Raw genomic sequence first — 23,416 nt, 5'->3', positions numbered from 1 at the left:
TTAAAACTGCCCATAGTCACAGTATATCTTTATTATAATTCTAAAGTGGTTATTAATATAATTATAATAAAATAATTGAATAAAAGATTAAAAACATTAATTAATTAATTTATTGTTGCAATTGTACAGATGTGAAATAGCAGCGTGTAGCTTAACAGTTAGCCTACATTCAAATACTGTAGCCTACATCATTCTCATCAGATGTGGGCGCGTAGAACAAGTAACTCCGCACTGTTCGATGATGATCAGGTTGAACGGGCACTCGCACATGAGCCCCAGCGGAGGCGCGCGTGTTGAAAGCGAGGCTGTCGAGAGCAATTTCCTGGGTGCGTTTAGCGTCACTGTACGGGTTAGTACTATGTATATGTATGATAGGGTAGAGAGGGAGAGAGTTTGGAAGCAGGTTGTTGTCAGGCGGAGGCGTTGATATTCTCGGAGGAGGAATACGGCGTTATAGCTACCTGAGTGACCGAAGATACAAATACGTACTTGGAATAGTACACGGAAACCATTAGGTGTACAAAGGAGGAGCGCAAGTCGGACTACGGCAAGCCCCGGTGGAGGGCAAGAGTGAGCTGTAGCGGGGTCCAGGTTTTAAAAGATGAACAAAAATCACCGAGTGCCGAGCAACCGAACTCTAAGCGCCGTGGAGGTGAAGAGCAAGGTGTGTATTACCAACACGTAGCCCTGGAGTGTGTCTACTGCCATCGTCTTTGCACCTCTGACATTAAACAGAAGTGAATTAGCCGCACAGACGCTCTCTAGATTGCGCTGGCTGGCTGTGCAGGTTTCGGCTTAGCCAGCTACCAATGCTGTTTTGTTAGCTACCAATGCTGTAAAGAAAGAACAAGTGTCAAGACGGACTTGTTTTGGGGCGTGTTGCTAACGTTACGATCGAAGTTGTCAGGCACTGTTCCATTTTAACATGGAGGTAGGGATCTTGGGATATGTCTGTACAGGTGACAAGTTTGTTCTTTTTCACATATTCACTGTTCTCGACAAGCTAACCAGCTAGCAGCATGTCACGTATTATTACGCAGCCCCAACTAACGTTACCACAGAAAGCATTGAGAATCACAAAACCGTGCTTAATCACTGGACCAGCGAGCTTGCAAGCTACAAAACACTTAGCCAGTTAGCCAAATAGCTATCTAATGTTTGCTTTGAATACTTTTTCCCTATCTGGATCAAAATAAGTTTGTTTGATCCTTGATGATTATCTCAGCTGTGTGGATCTATAAAAAAACTTACAAATGATCTTGCCAACTAGCTGAAGTTTACATGTAGCTAGCTACCTGGCTAACGTTGGCTAGCTCTAGGTAAGATTTTATTGTAATCTAACATAGCCAACTAAAGTAGTTTTATCATTACAGGAATAGCTAACAGGAAAAATGTTTATTATAGTTTTGTCAAGGAAACGCATGGAAAATAGACGCAACGTGTAAATGTAAATAACCTTATTCTATTCATTATTTCACTTAAATTTGTAGCTAGCTAGTTACCTGAAACTAAGAAATTTACAATGGCCCTTGGACTCTTGACAGGCCTTTGCCATTTGTAACCTTAGATAATGTTAGCAATTTGTTTCCTCTAGCTAGCAGGTGCATAAGTCATACGATACCGGTCAGGAAACAACATTAATAACCCTGAATAAAACGGTGGTATGGTGAACATATGGGAGAAAAACATCAGAAATAAATATTTCATTTATAAATATTCACCACCTGAATTAATACCATAGATCGTACTTGTATTTATTTCTGTATGTCAATCGCTAAATATGCAACCGTACTACGTTATTATGTAAACCGCAAGTCTCTCTGGATAAGCCAGCAATGTAAATGTTGTGCGATTTATTTGTTTATACAGTTAATGTAATTAAATTAAAATGATTGGGCCTACATTATAGTCAGAATAGCATTTATACACACGTAAATAGCTTGTCATGGGCTATATGATGACAAGAAATTCAGAGTCTCAAAAAGGTAACATTCTTTATGGAATAAGGCTCATATTTATAATGTCACAAACGTACAACAGCTAGATCTAACAGGCTTTAAGGAACATCACATTCTCTCAATAAAAACTTGAATAATGCCTTGACTTTCGGCTGTCGTATTTCATCAGCAAGGCCAACTTGACCTGTTGTGTAGCAAAAATATTCCAGTGTAACACTGGATTCCTTTTACGCAAACAGGCATCACAGCAAATAACCCAAGGCGTTGAAATGGCACTGTGTGAATAAGGAGCACGTGAAGCGAATAGTTCCGGCCTTGTACACCAGAGGCTGTTGCCATGAGCATAAAGGGATTGATTGACGTTGGATGACGTGGATAATTTTGACAGCAGATGTTGAGCATGTATTGTTATTTAAATAGACTTCCCTTTTCCAAGTTTATCTATTATATTCCTATGTGTTCCTCAAACTCTCTTCGAATTTACAAATACTTGTGTGTGTTGGCGTGCGCATGTGGCAGTTTGGTGCCGAATTCCGTCGGTTCTCCCTGGACCGCTCGAAGCCTGGTCGATTCGACGAGTTCTACGGACTCTTGCAGCATGTGCACCGCATTCCCAACGTAGATCTGTTGGTGGGCTACGCCGACATTCATGGAGATCTGCTGCCCATCAACAATGACGACAACTACCACAAAGCCATCTCCACCGCCAGCCCGCTGCTGCGCCTCTTCCTACAGAGAAAAGGTATGGAACAGGTGTCTTCTGCTCGCCATAAGGATCTGTGGTTGTTATCGTTATTACTAGCAGTAGTCTTTATATTCGGAGTAGTATAATGTGCAGTAGGTTGAATAGGTAGAAAAATGAATACAAAACTTAAAATAAGGTATGATTTTGTGCAGAAAGGCACGCTTATCAGAAGGATACACCAGAGGTACTGCACACTCTGATTCTGGATTTGCCCAAGTGTAGTTGGAATCACTGAAAAAGTAGAATAGGCAAATGGCTTGGGAGTAGAATGAGAGTTATGTTCCTGTGTTGCTATGATTGGAAGGAACCGCAAGCCTGTTTGGGTCTTGATGTGTTCTACCTTCCAAAGGTGGGTTCTCCTGTACAGTCAAGATAATAGGAATCATGTGTTTTTCTTTGGTTTTGACAGGCTCATTTAACCCTCATCCCAGCCACCATCCTCTGAGTCACAGTCTTTTTTCTTGTATTGTATTATTTTTGCTGTGGACTGAACATAGCCGTATTGTATAAATGTTATTGAATTCTCCAGGCTGTTTATGAAATGGTTTGACTGCAGATTCAGAATCTGTATTTGAGTGATACTGGGAGATTATGACTTCAGGAGCTCCATATTTAAGCTCTCTCTCAGTGCCATATGACCTGTAGATGCTAAGCCACTTTGTCAGAAAGGGATTACAGGGGTCACTGTGTAATGCCGTATGTTTGCATTTCAATTGCAAGTGGACGCAAATGTCTGTTGCTCCCCTCAGTCACTAGGCTTTAGGGTGTTTTGATTGAGAAGCAGTCAGAATTGCGTGTTTTTTCCGTATTTTCGCCGTAATTTGCCATGCAGTGGGATTGGAAAGCCAGGGGGGACACCAGAATTTGTTGTCGTTTTTGTTTTTTTGCTCCACTGCGTTATTTTGATTATGACTAGTGTCATGGTTTTAGCATGGAGGTGAAACTACTGGAACAAATGTTAAAGTATCATATGTATGATGTAGGGACTGATGTGGTTAGTCATTGAACCGGTTGGCCAACATCCTAAAATATTGGATATATGTGTCTGCATCCAGAATTTCACATTTAGGCTTGAGTAGAATATTGATCCTGATTTTCCCTCCTGTGGTTAATGGGACGGGTGAATTGCCTTCATTTTTTCCATTCATGACATTTAAATAAAAAAGGAAAAAGCATTAAATAACCTTTTAATGAATAAAAGTGGATTTCAAAATGTTTCCTCTCTAATCTTAATTTCACCTATTTTCCTAGATGTAAGCAAATGATCAAGAATTTTGTGTTTTAGTAGCATGGAAACAACAGCAGGCCAACACTCCTTATCCATGCACAATGTAGTGTGAAACCTTCATTTATTTGATGCCCAGCACTTGTCGAAAGTGATCTGTGACAAAGTATAATTTGGATTTAAGCTATGTATCTAAGAATAATTTCTCATTTCACATTAGAAATCCCCCTGCTCATAAATATTAATGAATGAATAATTGATCTTGGCCATTTACTGTTATTATGCTACAGTTTTAGTGGTGGTCCTTGCATTTACGTGGCAGGTGCAGCATGGTTGTTACTACAAAGCTGGTGGTTTCAGATGCTGGCTGAGACCAGGACTCTGATTGGTGCTTTCTCCCCATCAGTGGGGTACTGTCCAGGGAAGTGAGTGGCAATGCTGTTTATCACAATGCTCACTTCTCTCTGTGTCTTCTTCCTCAAAGGCATACTTCCTCTTACTTTGCTGCAAAGCAGACTATTGTTAAATTACAGCACCACCGTGTCAGTGGGCTCCTGTGAAGGAATGCAATCTTCTGAGATGTTTATAAAATACAGAGTCAAGGAGCTGAATGTTTTATATCAAATAAATAATGAAATGCAAAAAACTATCTTACTCTACAATGTCCTCTTGGTTTTGCAGTGACCTCACATGGTACAACAATGCTCAGGGAGTGATGGAAATCTGTCAGTGTTGCATATATCTCCCACTTCCATTTATGTGTATATGCACTGTGTCTTTGTGTCTTCTGGCATGGTTGTGAGACCAGAGGGGTAATTAATATCCACAGCCTTAGCTGAAGTCTCCAATCTCAGATCTTAGTGATTTTCATAGGTAATCCGTATACTTGTTCCTCCTCCTTTATCCAGGTATTTTATTTCTTCCTTTACCTGTAAAAACAGTCATCGGAACCCCCACACACACCAAAGCTGGACACACACACCTACAGATACATAAAACTTCACAATGCACACTTTCTCTTGCATAATGGCTGGATTTCTACAGTGCCACCAGCAAATTCTCTGCTTGTTTACCTGTTCCCATGGCAACATTCAAGAGGCCTTTGCTCTGTGGGAATAATGGCTGTGTGGTTTCTCTGAGACTGACTGTGTCCCAACTGTCTGCATTTTTAAAAAATTGTGTGTGAGAGAGGGAGATGGGGAGAGGGAGAGGCTAGCTACTGCCAGGACTGGAATGGATGTTTCCAGTGCAGTGATTTGCGTCAACTATATGTTAGGTATGCACCTGCTTTTTTGTGCCAATTCTATTGTAGTGTAGCCTTTCTTTTCAGAATACTTGACAAGCATAAATATAAAGAGACCAACAGTCAATACACGTGCATGTTTCTTTGGCTCCTAGGACATCATGTTTGTTTAAAAATTTCATACCATGAGTCACTGCTCCCTCCCCAGCAAGACCGGCTGGGCTCACTTACCAATTTCATATGGAAATGCTGCTATTGAAGGCCCAGTCTGAGCAAGAAGAGCCATGCATACAGAAGTGAGCCATGTGTTCATTCGAAAGTGAGATGTATGCAGAAGAACACGAGGCATGTTTGTAAGAAAGTTAAGGACACACGCACAATGAAATTAAGTTTGAATGAGAATGTAATGTTATTGTTTGGATGACATGACATGCAAAAGTACCTTAATCTGACAAGAGACTTGAGTGCATTCGGAAGTGATAGGAAAATAATGTCCAAATTCTTACAGTTATCTGTGTTATCAATGAACTGGGCGAGAAGGAGAGGAAAAAGTAAGTAAGGTGGAAGGAAATGTAGTGAGGTGTGTGGATCGGGTGGGGGGTGGAGGGGTGGGAACTTGAACTTGTGGAATGTGGCCAGTCTTTGATCACTTGTTCTTTGGAGATCGGAGAGGACAGGGGACTGTACACAAGAGTGAAGATTTGAACTCTAAACCATACATGCTGAGGGAAGGAGAGACAGAGGAGGGCAGTGGGTCTGCCATCTGCACAGCATAGCCTTGGATTCCTCGCTCGGCTACACAACTGCATGTGAATATAAAGGTGATGCTGGCTGGCACCATGAACAAAACCACTTCGGATTAGAGGGCAGACATACAAGCTGAAACGGAAGTTCAAGCAGCACTAGCTTCCGTGATAAGACGTATATGCAAGTGAAACCGATCTTTCGGGGAATTTTTGTAGGGAGTCGATTAGACTGATGTCAATTGAGGATGCCCACTGCTGTGTGAAATGGATATTGTTTGGAGAGGAATGGAAAATTGACAGGCATTTGACTACATACACAACTGTATACGATGATGTCAAATCTCATAAAATCTTGTTTTCCAGGAAGTGGTTGGAAACGAATACACAAGAAAATATACTGTTTTCATATGGTTCTGACAAATTGACTAAATTGAGTAAAAAGTGAATTTTGATTTCAGCTTGTCTTTAACAGGGTGATAGGAAAAACTTTAGTTTAGAGGTGTCCAGTATGGCCCGGCTTGCTGATGAGTACAGACAAAAAGCCAGTGAACCCACAGGCCTCTTCCAAAATGGTGGTGATTCAAGAGAGGAGGTGAATGATCCTTACGATCCTACCAAAAGTGTGTTTGCAGGCTTGTTTTGTGGGCTGATGTCGATCTACACTTCATTAAGCCATTGAACATCCTTTTTGTTGATGTATTAACTGATACAATTTGCAGTACAAGGGGACACTTTCTTACAGAAATTGAATTACTATAATGGCCAAATTAAATTGTTGTTCTTGGAAGCTAAGTAGAGATGTACGTTTGTCCACCCAGGATTCCTTATCGGATGAGGTGGTTTTACTCAAATCAGTTCCCTGACGGTTCTACATCCCTGCAAACACTGCAGCATTTTCCCCATCTTCAGTCATTCTGTCTTTTCTATGCCATTGCCTTTCTCAGTCATCCATTTATATGAAATGCAGAGAAAATCTTGTCGAAACATGACATCACATCCTGTCTGACTGTCCTGTTTCTTATTGTTGTCATGTTTCATTGACTCCTCAGTGCTGCAGTGTGATTGATTAACACATGCAGTTTGGTGAAGGATGGTGGAGCTGACTGAAAAACACTCACAAAGAACTCTCTGTTCCCCTCCTCTCCACAGCGCAGCAACACGCTCTGGCCCTCGCTGGTGAACACACAGTTCTGTCTGTCCCCAGACTCTCTCCAGCTCTATTCACTCCTCTCCTCACCCCTTTATTCCCACATTAAAGTGCTGCTCATTCATAGAAATGGAATGACTAGACTGGCTTTATTCTTTGAGAAAAGGAGGGGCAAATGTTTGTAACAGTCCAGTGGCCAGATCTTACGACGGAATCATGATCCGCGTTGACGTTTAAATGCAGTTATCTCCTCCATCTAATTGTTCTGCTTTGCCATTGTGTTTGGCCATTCAGGGTTGCATTTCTGGCCAGAATTGTTTTGTGAATGAAACTGAACTATTCACCAGCTGACTCAATCTACGTCTATGGTAATCCATTCTCCAGGATTACGCAGAAGTATCAGTATCTTCTCTGGGCAAGGTTTTATAATCACATAAAATAATCCGAGCCTGATATTTAATTACCACAATCATCAGAGCTGGTGTGGGTGTGTTTCCTCACTGAACTGCAAAAGGACTGGTTTACTCAAAGTTGGCCCCTGAAGTGACTATTTGTGTGTGTGTGTGTGTGTGTGTGTGTGTGTGTGTGTGTGTGTGTGTGTGTGTGTGTGTGTGTGTGTGTGTGTGTGTGTGTGTGTGTGTGTGTGTGTGTGTGTGTGTGGGGCAGCTATAACCCATTTGTCACTTGTATGATTGAAGCCCAACTGCTTTTTCCAGCGATTCCATTTAATCACTAATCTACTGAGCTGACACATCCACTAGTCAGTGACTCTGGGTCAGTAGTCCTGCAATGGGTCTGCAATTCATTTCCAGTGTGTTGAGAGTATCTCTGTCCTTTATCTAATCTTTTCCTGAGCTAATCTGGGGCGACATGGCTCAGGCAGTAAGAGCAGTCGTCTGGAAGTCGGAGAGTTGCCGGTTCGATCCCCCGCCCGGGCTGTGTCGAAGTGTCCCTGAGCAAGACACCTAACCCCTAAATGCTCCTGACGAGCTGGTCGGGGCCTTGCGTGGCAGCCAATCGCCGTCGGTCTGTGATTGTGTGTATGAATGGGTAAATGGAGAAGCATCAATTGTACAGTGCTTTGGATAAAGGCGCTATATAAATGCCTGCCATTTACCATTTACCATTTAATCTCTTTACACTGGTCCCGCAGTCTGACCACACATTTTCACTGCACGTTTTGCTTCTTATTGGCAGTATTTATTGACTATTAATGGAACGTGAAGATAATGATTATTGGGTGTGTGTGAGTGTGTGTGCAGGAGGTAGGACCACAGCAGAGAACAGCAGGTGTTGCCATGTTTGCTTCATATGCTTATTTATCCCTGAACCCTTAACCCATGAGGCCGCCTCTGACAGTTGGGCCCCCTGTTTGCAGAGACAGCAGCAGAGGAGGGCAGGGAGGCAGGGACGGGCTAGGCCCAGGCAAGCTCTGTTTAACCACCTTAGTGACAGGCTGGCCCACCTGGGGCTCAGCATAGGTGACCCCCGCACCTGCTCCCCCTTGTCCCTGTCGCCGCGGGGGCCAGGCGCTGGGAGCCAGAGCTGGGCCATCGCAGGCACAGACACGGCCCGGCAGCAGGAGGATAGCCAGGAGCTCTGAGAGGGAGAGAGAGGGAGAGACCGTGCGTAGTCAGCAGGAAAGGAACTGATGAACCACCCTGCAGTGGTTATGACGGGCAGAGGGAAAGATGTGGTGCTCATCAGAAGTGACTGAAACAAATACAGACACACACAAAACACACCTTAACCAACACACATATTCCCAGGTGCACACACTATACACATACACACCTCAACCAATACAGACACACACATCAACACAATGTATACACACCTCACCACACCACACCACACCACACCACACCGCAACACATACAGCGTGCACAAACATACTTCAACATAATTCACACACCCACATGCAACACCTGTGTGGACAATAACAATACTTATGTTGCTGTGTGTGTGCGTGCGTGTGTTCATGCATGTATGCATGTATTGCTTTATCTACAGTAAGGTCTGTAAGTATGTGGACATTGGTCCAATTTCTGTTCTTTTGGCTCTACTCCAACACATAGGATGTGAAATGAAACGATGAATATGAGGTTAAAGTGCAGATTAACTTTTAATTTGAGGGGATTTTCATCCATATCAGGTGATCTGTGTAGAAATTTGCATCCTTTTTATACAATCCCCCAATGTTAAAGGACCAAAACAAATGGACAGTCAGCTTCTTTGCTGTTTCTGATTAGTCAGCTTTCAGTATCCAGTCTTCATTCTAGGCTTGTTATTGCTGTTTGTTAACATGAGAACCAGAGTTGTACCAATGACAGTCAAAGAAGCCATTATGAGGCCAAATAATATGCCAAATAATAGGCTTACCGAAACAAACGGTTTGAAACCTCTTTAGGAAAAAAGAGAGCTCTGTTGTATGTTTGGGATCATTACCTTGCTGTGGGATGAAGCACCATCTAATGAGCTTGGTGGCATTTAATTGAACTTGAGCAGACGAGATGCTTCTGTCCATTTCAATTCATTCTACAGCTGCTATCACCAGTTACATACCAAAATTATCACACCCCACCACCATGTTTCAGAGATGAAGGGGGTGCTTTGGTTATTGGGCAGTTCCTTTTAACCTCTGCACTTTGTTCTTGTCATCATCTGTCCAAAAGTAATTCTGTTGGCTCTTTAGGTACTTCTTAGCTATCAGAGTTATCAGAGACCTGGCCGTCTTGTTTTTGCTGCTAACTAGTGGTTTTCATCTTGGAGTGTAGCCTCTGCTTTTTGAACTCTCTGACACATCCACACCTGCCTCCTGAAGAGTGTTTCGGATCTGGTGGTTGGGTTTTTTTATTTTGATATTGTTGCGAGAATTATTTGGTCATCAATTGTAGAGATTTTCCTTGGTTTACCAGCCCCTTTGCAATAAGTGAGCCCAGCAGTGCGCTCTTTCTTCTTAATGATGTACCAGACATTTTATTTTGGTAAGCCTATTCTTTGGCCTATGCCTCTGACAGTTATTTATCATTTGACAGACTCATAATGGCTTCCTTGACTGTCATTGACACAAGCTTTGTCCTCAAGTCGACAAACACCAATAAGACTTGAAAGGAAACCAAAAGCCAAGAATCCAGACTAGATACTGAAAGCTTTCTTATACCTGCACTAAGGAAGTGATTGAATACACCTGACTAATCAGAAACAGCTGAGAAGCCAACTGTCAAATAACATTTTTGTCCCCTAATATGGGGAGGGGGGGGACAGACTATGTATAAAAAGGGATAATCCAATATGGATATAAATACCCTCAGATTAAAGGTGACAGTCTGCACTTTAATCTCATAGTCATTCATTTCACATCTGTGCTGAAGTACAGAGGCAAAAGAACATTGCACCATTGTCCAAATACTTACGGACCTCACTGTATGTAACTACGTCATAATGACATGTTGTCGTCAGGTGCTCATGTTCTGTGGCTCGTGCTGTCTGTCAGTGCGCTCCACTTGTTTGACTGCTTTTTATCCCAGAGTCCTCAACCCACCTTGTCCTTCCTAATATGCATCGAGCATGCTGGCGTTTACACGTGGACACGCATGCACACACAACGACTGCAGGGTGTGGACGGTCTGTGTCTGCCTTGCAGTCTCCCTGGTGACATAACCAGCTGTGTAATACGACACCAGATTCACCACCAGCTTAGGGCTGCAGGCTTTGTGTATGTGGGCAATGGGGTATTTGTATGTACTCATAACCTGAAGAAATGCATTGAAATCCTACACCCCTGAAATTGGTCATTATCAATATACAGCTTGTATAATATAATATAGTTACAATAAACATTTTTGGGGAAACTCACATGGCGTAGATGGACAAGTCATATATAAAAGCCACAAGCTACAGCTAGACTAAAAAATGAGTAATTGGATTTTTAAAAAATGATGGAAATTGTATGCACCCAATTTTATGAAATCTATGTGACTTCAACTGATTAATAACTTTGGACTTCAACTAATCAGTTGAAGTCCTAAGTACTAAATAATACCATGTACAACCACTGTCCATAATTGTATTAGGTCATAATTTTTTTGAGTGTGTTACATTTCTTATACTTTCATAGTCCAGTTTACGTCATGTCATACCTTTTTGTCGCAATGTCTTTTAGTGGTGAGGCTGGGACATATTTTGCTATGAATGAATATATAGAACATTGTTACAGTGTTGAATGGCTCATTTGAACATGTGCCCATAGTGCCAGATTAATATTTTGCAGCAAAGGGGAAATCTGTTAGCTGTGTGGGACACTGTTCTCTGGTCTGTGAGTGACTGCATCAAAAATCTATTTAAATGTACAAATCAAAGGCTATCTGCAGAGTGGAGTATTTTCAGCTCCCGCGTCACCCTCTCGCCTGCTTTCTCCCTGTTTTTCCCCCTCTCCCCCTCTCCGTCCACTGCAGCAGCTCCAGTTATCAGAGGCAAAGCTCTTTTATCTTCTCTGTGCCAGCCAAATATGCACACTGCTCCCAGAATAGTAACACTTCAGGAATTCCCTCTTTTTTTTCTTTCTTTTTTTTCTTCTTTTTTTTGTCATACATTTTGTTTTTCATGATTCCTGCTTGTTGATACTGAGAAGATTTAGTTCTCCGGCAGGAGCACGGCGTGCCTGGAGCAGTGTGGTACAGGCCCTGTGGGAGCTCTCCGGCCTGGGCCTCACAGCAGAGCGCTGGGCTGCGGAGGGGGGAATAGCTCTTCTCCCCCCTGACACGCACACACTCACTGGCAAGGACGGGCAGGTCCAAACACACATACTGTACCAGCACACAGAGGATGGGCAGGTCCGAACACACATACTGTACCAGCACACTGAGGATGGGCAGGTCCACACACACACACACACACACACACACACACACACACACACACACACACACGCGCACATTAGGGATGCACGGGTATATGCATAATGCCGTATACCATACGAGTAATCTCTCATGGCAACACCGGTTTACTACATTCCCAACCCCATTTAAATTCAGAAGAAATATCACATCATACAGCGGCCTGAAAAATGAGGAATGCTGATGAAAGTTTGGTCTACAAAGAAAGTGCAGGCTCACCTATTCTTTGGTGTGTTGGGGTGTTTTTATCAAGCAGAGCAGAATGCGCCATCGAGTCATATTCCAATTTTCTGGCTCACGCCAAGAGTGCTTCCTGGATGAAGGATGTAAGAATTCCAGCAGATTCAGGGGAGTCTTACCATAAGGCTTTTTACACTGTGATGGCCATCTAGTGACAGAAAATTATATAGACACCATTATCACATAGAGCCAATGATTTATACAAAATACTGGTAATACCTTGTACCTGGGCATTGTTTAGAAAGCATAGCCAGGTATGAACAACAACAACAACAACAACAACAACAACAAAAAAGATCTATCAGAACCCAGGTCTACATGACTGTGCCAATATTGAAATGAAGCATGCACGTACGGAAACATGCAAATGGGTGTACAGACAAGAAAAGTCCCCCCCCCCCCATGGAATTGTTTGTGCTGTTTCACTGGGTTAGGTTTGTAGTGCAGTTTGCATTTTAATACTGTCTGAATATTTTTACATTAATTAACAAAGCTTACACACCACTAACAAATGATAACACGTTAAAAATATGTTAAAGGCTAAGTCAGAATTCCTAAGAAGGTCCTGTTCAAATATTTGGTAGATTAATAAAATGAAAAACAAATATTTTAAATGGTGTACTGGAATATGTGCAATATTATATTAGTTAATAGCTTTTTTGTAGTTTTTATTTTATTTTATTTTAACTGGAATTTGGTTGTAAGTCTGAAGTTGCACCACCTTTGCTTGTAAAAGGGGCATTGCCTCACCTGAGGGTGTTACTTTAAGTTGCTATCCCTGTTTGGTGGCTGTATCCTGCCTGCAGGGTGCAGGCTTACACCAGATCTCCAGAGTTTTACTGTGAGATCAAATTTGAAAAGGAGACATCTCTCATCGCATTCTGTTGGATTCTTCTTCTTTTTTTTGTGGCTTGAGGGTATTATTGATATCTATAAAAGTATGAATGACAATACACAGCTATTAATATTTATTAGTACTCATTCACTAATGATATAATATTTCACTTTTGAATCTGTCACACAACTTATAGACGACATGTACAGTATGCATGATTTGAGTACTGTAAATACATATCCATGATCAGTTTTGAATCTGGCTGCAGAAGGATCAAGCAAGAGTAATTTGAATGATTTTGTTGCCATTAGTGGTGGACCGTTCCCATATAATGTCGCTGAGCCTGGGTTCTGTGGAGAGGTGTAATGAAGTGAGTTTAGCTGCATTGGGAGCACTGTTCTATTAATTCAGCATGCTGCCAGGCTGTGGGTCAGGCAGGCCTGTGATCTGAGATGACCATCATGACCATACTGCCTTCCTAGAGGCTGTGATCTCCCGGGCAGAACCACTCACACTAAAGGAAAGTAGAGCATGGCTCTATCAAACTTTTTGGTGTCCCAGATGCATGCAAAAATTAATTAAAAATGTACATTCTCTTCATTTGCACATGTGCTTTACCCTTTAGTGTAGAAAGTCTCAACACATTTTCAGAACCTAATTATTTAGAGATAACTAGTTTTTATCATTTAGAAAGTATAATGCTTTTTATCACAAACCTGCCTGCTTAATAGCACTGTTTTGAATCATTAGATGGAGGGCAGACCAATAGATGGTTGATGAGGATAATGATGATGATAGTCATTTTGAGTGTATCCACTTCCATATACTATATAAAAAATGATTGCATACCTGCCATAAAGAAGTATGTGCCCTCTTCTGTTTGTCACATTGAATGGTTCCAGATCTTTATACAAAATTTTATATCGGATAAATGTTACCCAGATCACCCCAGTGAAAAAGTATTTGCCCCCTTAAACTTAATAACTTCTTGCACCACCTTTAGCAGCAACCAACTTCTCTCAAACGCTTCCACTCACCTTAGCCAAGCCTAGAGAGGCCTGCAGTCCTTTGGATGTTCTTTTGTGACATGATCTTTTCCTGGATGAGTTGTTGCTGTGCCCTTGTGGCAGGCTGGCCACTCTTGGGAAGATTCACCACTGTTCCACTGTGGTTCAGTGGAGTCCCAGAGCCTTAGGCTTTGTAACCCTTTCCAGATAGTTTCAACAACTTTCTTTCAAAATCTCTTTTGGAATACCCTTTGATTGTGGTATAGTGTGCTCATAGAAACTTTGTGGTACCTCTTCACTCTTAAGGTTAAGGTTAAGGTTCACTATGCGTGAGGTTTAGATTCAACAGGGTTGGCTGCAGTCAAACCCGGCTGAGTAATGTAATTACGAATTAAATGTGATTAATTGGTTGAGTAACCAAGGTTACTTTTTCAGATTGGTGATTTGGTTATTTAAAACTTTTTTTCATTAAATAATTAAAACATTTGTTTTTGTTTACTCTGTTTCCTTAATGCATTTTGTCTAAAGATGTGAAACCATTCAGTTTGACAAAGCTGCAATAATGGAGGAAATCAGGAAGGGGGAAAATACTCATGGCACTGTAGAAAGTCTCCAGCAGTGACCCGAGTCAGGTACCTCTCCCTGTGAGGGTAACTGGTCTTTGGCTGCCATTTCAGTGGCCCTGAAGTCCATGGAAGATCATGTTCACTTCCTATTCTAGACCTGCAGCCCCTTTGCTAGTAGTAACATATGATATTTGTGTTAACACTTTTTCAGGAATGCCGTGCTGATCAGTGATAAGACATACCTGTATTTTATTTTGTGTTTGTGCATGCGTGCAGAACCCCCCCCCACCCCCGCCCTTCACCACCCACCCCTCACCACCGTAACTCGCTGTCTGTATCTCCCCTGCACAACAGAGGCATTGTCTTTTGTTGGGGGTGGGATGTGAGTTCTGCAATGAGGAATAACCTGGTCCCAGATATTGTCATCCATCCTGCCTGTGCATGTCCATACATGAGAGGTTTCTGTTCCACTGGTTCAATGGGTGAGAGGGCTGCTAGATGGTAGTAGTGCCATATTGTAGGTGAATAGTTTGTTTTTTGATCATACAACCATGAAAGCAGTTCGTGATTACTTTGAATACAAAACTGAGAATTTTTAATTTTTTCTTAATTGGTTGCCAGGTAGTACAGCTGAAGAACATCTGATGTTTACTAGGTACTTTCACATTTATTTATTCTCCTCCCAGAAACTGCTTGTGAAGGCAGATCATTTGGCAATGAGTCATTATTTACGTAGAAATTGGTATCGCTATTGCTTCTTCTCCTCTATTTTTATTCTCCCGAAGGAGGGCGGTGCAGAAGTCCACTACCCACCCTCACATCCACGGTTTCACACTTGTCATCTTCCTGGAATAGGCCAGTATCAGCTGTGCTTCCAGCTGCTCATTTTTATTGTGATTACGCAGTGCTGATCTGGGCCGTGTGTGTGTGTGCACGCGCGCTTGTGTGTCTGTGTGCGTGTGTATGTGCGTGTGTCTGTTTGAGTGCCCTGTGAATATCACTGTGCTATTCATAAATGAAAAAAGGGGGTTAAGAGAGCAAAGGAAAGGCTTGATAGCAGTGTGAACGGCGCTGGGTTAATTATTAGTGCCACTTTCAAGTTAACGATTGCTCAACCAGGCGGAAGAGACACCGCCCAAGCCCAAACTTTGGCCTGTGAACCTTCCTTGTCAGTTGAAAGTCCAGGTGCGTTAAACATGAGTAAGCCACACTGGAATGTAGATATACCCTTGATAAAAGAAAGGGTTGTTTCTATGCTCAGATTTAGAACAGATGAAGGAAGAGAAATGTCCTGTCAGGTTGTTTTATGGTTGTCAGAGGGAGAGTCAGGGTAACGTGCTGGTGCTTAGGTGGCCATATGTGCAACCTGACCTTAAATGATGAGTACCATCCTAACTAGGCAAAGGGCCCAAATAATCTACTCAGTATGTATTTTAATTTATTTTAACTTGCCTTGACCCAATGTAGTCCCATAAAATAAATGAGGCCCAAACATCCTTATGCTGGTAAAACGTCAAAAAGAGTGCAGACCCCCTCTACGTCATGTCACTACATCCCTTGAATCAAGGCACTGTCATTTGTTCAGATGAAAGGTGTGTGGGATTTGTTCCAATTTATTACTTTTCTAACCCCACAACATCCTTAAAGGTAGTCATACATTCTCATCTCTTCTAAAAAATTAGAAAATGTTGGAAGAAGGTATTTCAGCATCCAATACATGCTTGTCTTTCCAGTTATTGATAAGTAAGCTAAATATGTACTACTGTTTAAAAATGTATTTGATGTGTAAATAGTATAGAGTTATTTTCCTGGGAATGTGCAGTGTACAAGATTGTTACATGATTATTATAGTTATTCTGAATACTGAAGTTATTAAATGATCACTATATGGCTCTTCAAGTCGACCTGAGGAGCTCCATCATGATGGTCACCTGCTGGTCACCGTCTGTGCTGTAGATGTTATCTTTTCAGCTAAACTGTCTGCTCATGCCTGCCTCTCTCTCTGCAGAGGAAGCGGACTACTCGGCGTTTGGGACGGACTCTCTGACCCGTAAGAAGACGGTCCTCTCCACCGTGCTTCTGAGGCCTGACAACAACCGCAAGAAGCCGGCGGTGATCATCAGCCTGCCGCGCGACTTCCGGCCCGTGTCCTCCATCATCGACGTGGACATCCTGCCGGAGACGCACCGGCGCGTGCGACTGTACAAGCACGGCCAGGAGAAGCCGCTGGGCTTCTACATCCGTGACGGCTCCAGCGTGCGCGTCACGCCCCAGGGCCTGGAGAAGGTTCCGGGCATCTTCATCTCGCGCATGGTGCCTGGCGGGCTGGCGGAGAGCACGGGGCTGCTGGCGGTCAACGACGAGGTGCTGGAGGTCAACGGCATCGAGGTGTCGGGAAAGTCCCTGGACCAGGTGACGGACATGATGATCGCCAACAGCCACAACCTCATCATCACCGTCAAGCCCGCCAACCAGCGCAACAACGTGGTGCGCAACAGCGGGGCGTCGGGCAGCTCGGGCCGCTCGTCCGACAGCGGCGCCAGTCACTACGGCTACCACACGCCGGCCGCCTCGGCCGCGCCCACTCACATCATTCAGAACTTCGGGCTGGACGAGCTGGAGAGCGACGAAGACGAGGAGGACCTGGTGTTGGAGGTGGGCGAGGAGGCCCGGCCCATCCCCCGCACCGCCTCCTCCAGCAGCAGCATGCCCTCGCTGCCCCGCTACGAGCCCCACCTGGGCCTCCGCCCCAACGGCGCCCTGCCCGCCGGCAGCGTGGGCTCGCTGACCACGCCCGAGACGGAGCGGCCAGGCCTGGAGGAGGACGGGACTGTCATCACGCTGTAGACGCTGACATCGCGCTCGCGGTACGACGCTTCAGGGTACTCGTGTCTCTTAGCCAGAGGAGGTTCCTCTGTTCTTCCAGTGGTGGACGCTGAGAGTATTTTCATCAGTGTCTGGAGCTGTAAACGAATGCACATATCCGCAAGCTCTCAATTCTCTACAAGGTGTTAGACAATAGACAACAAAATATATGATTAAAGAACTGTATGTACACTGATTATATTGACAATCTCCTTCATACCTTTGACTGAAGTCCTCTACATGAGTCGTGATTGCAGCATGCAAATTGTAATGAAAAATTACTTCCATAGCATAAATTACTATAGTGTGTATGACCAAGGAAATGTAGGGTCTGCAATAATCTTAGTCTGGGTGAGGACACAATTAAGGATGTTGGGTTTAGCATCTGACTGGATATTTTCTACCACTGCTTTCATGTTGTCTTTTCTTGACTTTATATTATTCTGGGGGAAAGATATATTTAAAAAACATTTTAAACACTTATGTTAAGCTATTCAATTTTGAAAACCACTAATCTTTAAAATCAGTTTACTTGATTGAACCTTAATTTCATTCTTCATTCTTTCAGTGGAACATAAGTAAGGGCATTCACAGCAAAGCTTTTGGTTTCTTTAACCCCCCTCCCTCTCCCATTCCTGGGGTGTGGAATATTCCACCCCCAACATAATGATCCAAGATCTCCTTAAGAAACGAATCCAGGCCTCCAACCTTAATGTGAAAAACACATCTGTAAACTTGTTGAATCTCACACGTCTGTCTCATCGATAATTATGCTGAAGAAAGTTCTTCCCTGTTTTTCAATGTTTTTGTCAATTCCTTTATTTTTTTAAAAACCTTAACCACAAGGGTTGCACCCTGCCTTTGAAAAATAACTGTAATCGCAGGAACAATACATAGAACCTGACCTCTCTGAGAGGAATACGGTTTCATTCTCATAGCACAGAATGTTCCCTCTGTGGGCAGTCTGATTCACCCCATAGCTTATATCCACCCATAGTCCTGGACAAACTCTATGGTCTAATAAAACCTCCACCATAGATATTGAAGCACTAGATATTTAGAAAGAAACTGGCCTATTGCATGGTTAGAATGGAAAGTGCATATAATCACCAGTTGCATTTTATATTCGCAAACATTCAGTCTGCTTACGTAGGAAAGTCTGTTCCTATGGTCCTGTGTAATTCACTTTTTCAGATGCAAGACATATTTCAGCCATAGATAAAGGTTTTGCACAATTTCATTGTTTTGAAATATAGTAGCAATAGAAAACAAGCTCTAATCAAGCACTTTAAATTTTCAATATCAAAGTATCAGGAATACATACAACAGTGGGATGAGTCCAGGACCAATTGCTGAGAATCAGTGCCACCATAAACCACAAATATCATAAATCAGCAATGTATACATTAACCTATCAGTAATCGGAGAAGTCCTGTAAACTTGAGTTTTTCTTCAACTCTTACTTACTTGCACCCCACCTTCCCTCTCACTCAAGCATACATCTCACCATGTGTACAGAGTCTTGTTTAACTAAGGTGGAGCCTAGCACACACATCCCTCTCTAACCACCTGCTAGAACAGCACAACAGGATGTAGAGTTATGCTGAAAGTAAGAGAGTTCTCATTCCTTTGAGCTCCACGGTTCCATATCAGTGACTGTAAATCTGGGTTGTTTTGAAAGGACTTAGACTGGAAGGTAACTGTCACCAGAGCCTTGTTAATGAGGTTCATCCCACCTCCCATGTGTACTGAAATGAACTCCTTGTCCTAGGGGTTCACTTGAGCTGCTGCATTCATCCCCCATTGGTCATTCAGGGGCTTGGAAATCTGGTGGCTTCCCTGCTCTTGTCCAGCATGTGTTGCACCATTCCCAGGCCCATTGCTTTATTAAAATAGTAGTTATGATAATAACTATTAATATTATTGTTTTTATCATCGCATCCATGACATCAGTGCCTACAGAAAATGTTTTGTTTTGTTCAACTGTGACCTGTCAAGTCTTTTGTTGGATTTGTTTTTAAAAGTTGTGTATTGGGAATGGAACGCTGCTTCCCCGAGCAGTCAGAACCCAGGTCTGACAAGGAGCATAGCTGTTTGTATTTGAAAAAAAACAAACTTGTCTCTGTAAATAGTTTCTGTGGCTGAGCCCTGGTTGGTTCGGCGCACTGTGAGAAGTGGAGGGTGGGGGAGGGGAGTAGACTGATGTGGATTTATAATTTCTCTTTTCTTTTCTTTTTTAAACAAGTATTGTTTTCTGTTTTTAAACTGTTGATCTTTGGTTCTGAGATACCCAGAGATTCTATCTGCAGGTTTACCTGAGGTGAATGAAAAACATCACTGTCAGTTGGGGAGTCAGTTTACCTCCCCATGGACACTGGCTGGTTAGTCCACAGGACTTGCAGAGATTGCATCTCTTAGAAGAGCCAGCAAACAAAGCATAAGCAACATTTTGAATGGCAATTTTTGAACCAATATTGATTCATTTTCACTACACAATTTTAGGATTGTAATTGCAATGTATAATTTATTTTCTAATTATTTTGCGGCTTATAACTTTACTGGGTTTACTCTTCTTAAGGTATTCTCAATCTGTCTCTTGTGTGAACAGTTCACTGTTAAACGGTCATTTGAAGAAGTGCTGAAAGGCATTTTGCCCCCCATATGCTGTAGGTGATTTTTGAAAATGGGATTTCCTGCTCATAATTTTGCTAGGGGATAGAAGGTACATATTTGCAACAATGCTGTTTTTTTAACTGTGAATTTTCTTTTTACTCTTGGGACAAAGCAGTAGGCATCACAGAATGTACTAAAATGGGCTTTTAAACCTGTTTGTTTAATGTCAGTTCCTTTTTTTTTTTAAGAAAGCAATGATTTTGCTTGCCACATAAATTGAAGGTATAGATTTGTATTAAAATGTCAGTATTTTCTTATTAATTCTCTATGATGTACATTTGTATCACATTAATGAAAATATTTTAAAATTAAAATATAAATATATAGATGCACATCTATAATGGTCAATTCTATGAGCTGTACAAAATAAACTTATGACTAGAACTGTTGTTTTACTGTTTTCAGTTGTTACACACTATTTGCATGAATGTTACATGAGAATGGGGGTTAGCAAATGATTGATCTGAGAGTCAAAAAAGTAAACTGTTTGCAGCGCATGATTAATGTTGCTTTCATTGACTGCATGCATAAATGGCTATAAATGTTTTACTACCTCCGCCATCAAGTAACTGGCTGAGCTATTGTGCCTTACACTGCCACATTGTGGTTAAAATATGCAATGACATTCACATCTTCATTCAAGGGCCAACATTATGCTAGAAATGAAAAGAATGAGCAGGGGATGAACATGTCTATGCAATGCAATTTAATTCAAGCATCATACTGAAAATGAAGATGCCAGCTTGATTAATGTGCAGGTCAGCATGTGTGGAAAAATGTTTAGTATTTTGTTGGTAAAATGGTGGTTTCTGGCCATTAGCATTGGCTGGATTCTTTAACTTAGTGGAGGCCATGCAGGTTCAAGCCCATGCTATATTTTAGCGATAATGGATACATACACAAAATGTGTCATTATTAAGTTGATCCAATCTATGATGTAGTTCATTAAAGCATTTGTCAGTAAACTAATATTGATATAGTATTTTGGCTTCTGGTCATTGAGGGCATATGCAAACCAATATGAAACCATATGTGGGAGAACAAAAACTGCAACATTCAGGAAGTTAACTAATAGTACATAGCAAGTAACGACAATATGACTTCAGTATTTCTTCGTCATTCTTCCATGTGTATTTGTGCTTTAATGTCTTGCCATCATCAATGATTTTAACTATACAGTTTGTCGATTGGATAAAGGCTAATGGAAAGATGCCCATCGTACAATAGATTGCAAGTTGACAACCCAACTGTGTTTCATGTCAAGTTTTAATTCACACAGAAAGTCCAGTTTGATTTGTGTTAAACTACCTTATTCTTCTCAACGAACGCACAAACAGGGTTAAGTATCTGCCCAGGACAAATTAAATATTAAGTGACAATGATCTTTTTAAGCCAATTTCATCCAGAAGTGCATGTTTATTGTGTTTTTGGTGATTTCTCAGTTTGTATATATTGGAGGCTACATTGTCTGACTGATGGCTGGTTGTGGGAGACAGAAAACTGCTTGAAATCTTTAACTCTACCCTTTGTAAACTCATGGCTGTCATCGGCATGGTTCCAAATAATTTATCTGGACTATTCCTGTTGTGCTCACGGTTACTTATCTCCATTCTGGTTGTATATAGAATTTATAGCAAGAGGCACCTCCCTGTTTAGTGTAATTCTGAATGAAATTTCGAACAAACGTAACATATGTAAACAAGAAAAATGATTGCAAACCAACCCGATAAAGTTGTGCTCCAACCTTGTTTATAGAAGCTGGGTAGATGCTGATCGAGAATGTCTATCGAAATAACGCCACTAGTTCTCGCATGCGGCTGGTAGGAACGTCAAAAGTAGCAGCTGAGTATCACGTGATGCTGCGTGAAAGCAACATGGCGGCACAGTGCTGAGGTAGCACAGCTGAATAACCCAGTGAGATAGTCGTCTGCCCGGTTTTGTTTGCAAATTTGACGCCGACATAAAAGAGGGGACTTCCGACAATGACGGTTTGACGAAGAGGCTATAGCCGTGCGAGAGATGCTACAACAACACCGTCCAGAACGACAACTGCAGACGGAAAGTACTAAAACGAAGAGCATGTTTCTGTCCAGGGCGCTTGAGAAAATCCTCGCGGATAAGGAGGTGAAGCGGACCCAGCACAGCCAGCTGCGTAAAGCCTGTCAGGTAGCACTTGGTAAGCAATGTTTGTGTTTTTTAATTAAGTGCGTATCATTTCGGTTACACTTGTGTCTTGTTCTGTGTCGTTTTATGGATGAACCTAGCGCATCTGTCAAACAAGTAATGTTAGCCAGCTAGCTGACGTTATATGGGGTCAAGATAAACCATGCACAACTTGTCAGCTAGCTATAGCTACTGGCTAGTTAGCTAGCCTGAGACAGGCCCGTAGCAATATTGATAGCCATTTACCTCTGTGGCACAGCTGGCTAGGTAACTTTATTCTCAGTTAATTTTAAATCTCTAGCAATAGTATAACAGTTAGCTAGCTAGCATCTAACGGTTACGTTTGATTTTATACTTAGCTAGCTAACTATAGCATATTGTAAACATGATGCAAGCTAGCTCCAAGAATGACGTGTATAAAAGATGGGTGGAATTTGTGGAGCTAACGAGCTAGCTAAAGATGTTCATTATTGTTGGGCAGCAATAGAACAAGCTGCACATTAACCAGTGCGTAACAAGTTAAACGTACGTGTTGGCCAGCTAATTAATTAATGCTGTCTTACCCGGCTACGTGTCTAGTTAGCTAGTGAAAACAGAAACAAGACTAGTAGCAGTTAATGTTAGTAGCACCTAGCTATCTTGATAATGTATCTATATAGCTAGCTGTAGCTCAGTTAGCGTGTGGAATTTGCTAACCAGGTAGTTTAGATTGAGGCTAGCAGGTCGTGACGTTACATTATTGTGTACCTGGCCGAAAAGACTTGCAACCGTAACATCACACTTGACGTCTGTTTTTCCACTGAATCGCTGAGCATATTGTCTTACATCCACAGCTAACGTTACTGTCAAATCGAACTAACTAGCGAGCTAGCTAGCGCTATTGTCTAACTCTACCCGATTCATTAACGTTAATGTGACATGTACCAGCATTGGGCTATCTTATGTTTACATCCGTCAGTGCTGTTGAGAAGGGTGAAGTGTTATACGTGGCAAAGCCAAGGTTTGGATGGACGAATTTGGACTGTGTGGGCTAATCAAATTGGGTTTACGAAAATAACGTATCCAAACCGACTGGTAATCGAATGGGTTTATTATTCGTTATGAA

General features: G+C 42.1%; 2 protein-coding genes across 2 annotated transcripts in view; both read left to right on the top strand.

Moving 5' to 3' along the window:
- The first annotated feature begins 343 nt into the window (after positions 1 to 343).
- On the top strand, positions 344 to 20,532 carry pard6b (par-6 partitioning defective 6 homolog beta (C. elegans)). Its single transcript, XM_061258368.1, has 3 exons — positions 344 to 664; positions 2,478 to 2,700; positions 16,619 to 20,532. Exons 1-3 carry the CDS (start codon positions 602 to 604, stop codon positions 17,455 to 17,457), a joined length of 1,125 nt encoding a protein of 374 aa, XP_061114352.1. The 5' UTR covers positions 344 to 601; the 3' UTR covers positions 17,458 to 20,532.
- Positions 20,533 to 22,015: 1,483 nt separating this feature from the next.
- arfgef2 (ADP-ribosylation factor guanine nucleotide-exchange factor 2 (brefeldin A-inhibited)) overlaps positions 22,016 to 23,416 on the top strand; it is a 29,800-nt gene continuing 28,399 nt past the window's right edge. The window contains exon 1 of the mRNA XM_061258367.1: positions 22,016 to 22,324. Within this exon, the coding sequence (XP_061114351.1) occupies positions 22,168 to 22,324 (157 nt within the window). The 5' untranslated portion in view covers positions 22,016 to 22,167. The remainder of the gene's footprint in view (positions 22,325 to 23,416) is intronic.

The sequence above is a fragment of the Conger conger genome, chromosome 10, assembly GCF_963514075.1.
Source record: "Conger conger chromosome 10, fConCon1.1, whole genome shotgun sequence".
NCBI lineage: Eukaryota > Metazoa > Chordata > Actinopteri > Anguilliformes > Congridae > Conger > Conger conger.
This window is presented reverse-complemented; position numbering and strand designations above follow the sequence as displayed.

Bases quoted from the DNA above. Each gene is read 5' to 3' on its own strand.
- pard6b (XM_061258368.1), top strand. From the start codon at position 602: ATGAACAAAAATCACCGAGTGCCGAGCAACCGAACTCTAAGCGCCGTG. The intron at 665-2,477 runs GTGTGTATTACC...CGCATGTGGCAG, and splicing joins CCGTGGAGGTGAAGAGCAAG to TTTGGTGCCGAATTCCGTCG. The intron at 2,701-16,618 runs GTATGGAACAGG...CTCTCTCTGCAG, and splicing joins CCTCTTCCTACAGAGAAAAG to AGGAAGCGGACTACTCGGCG.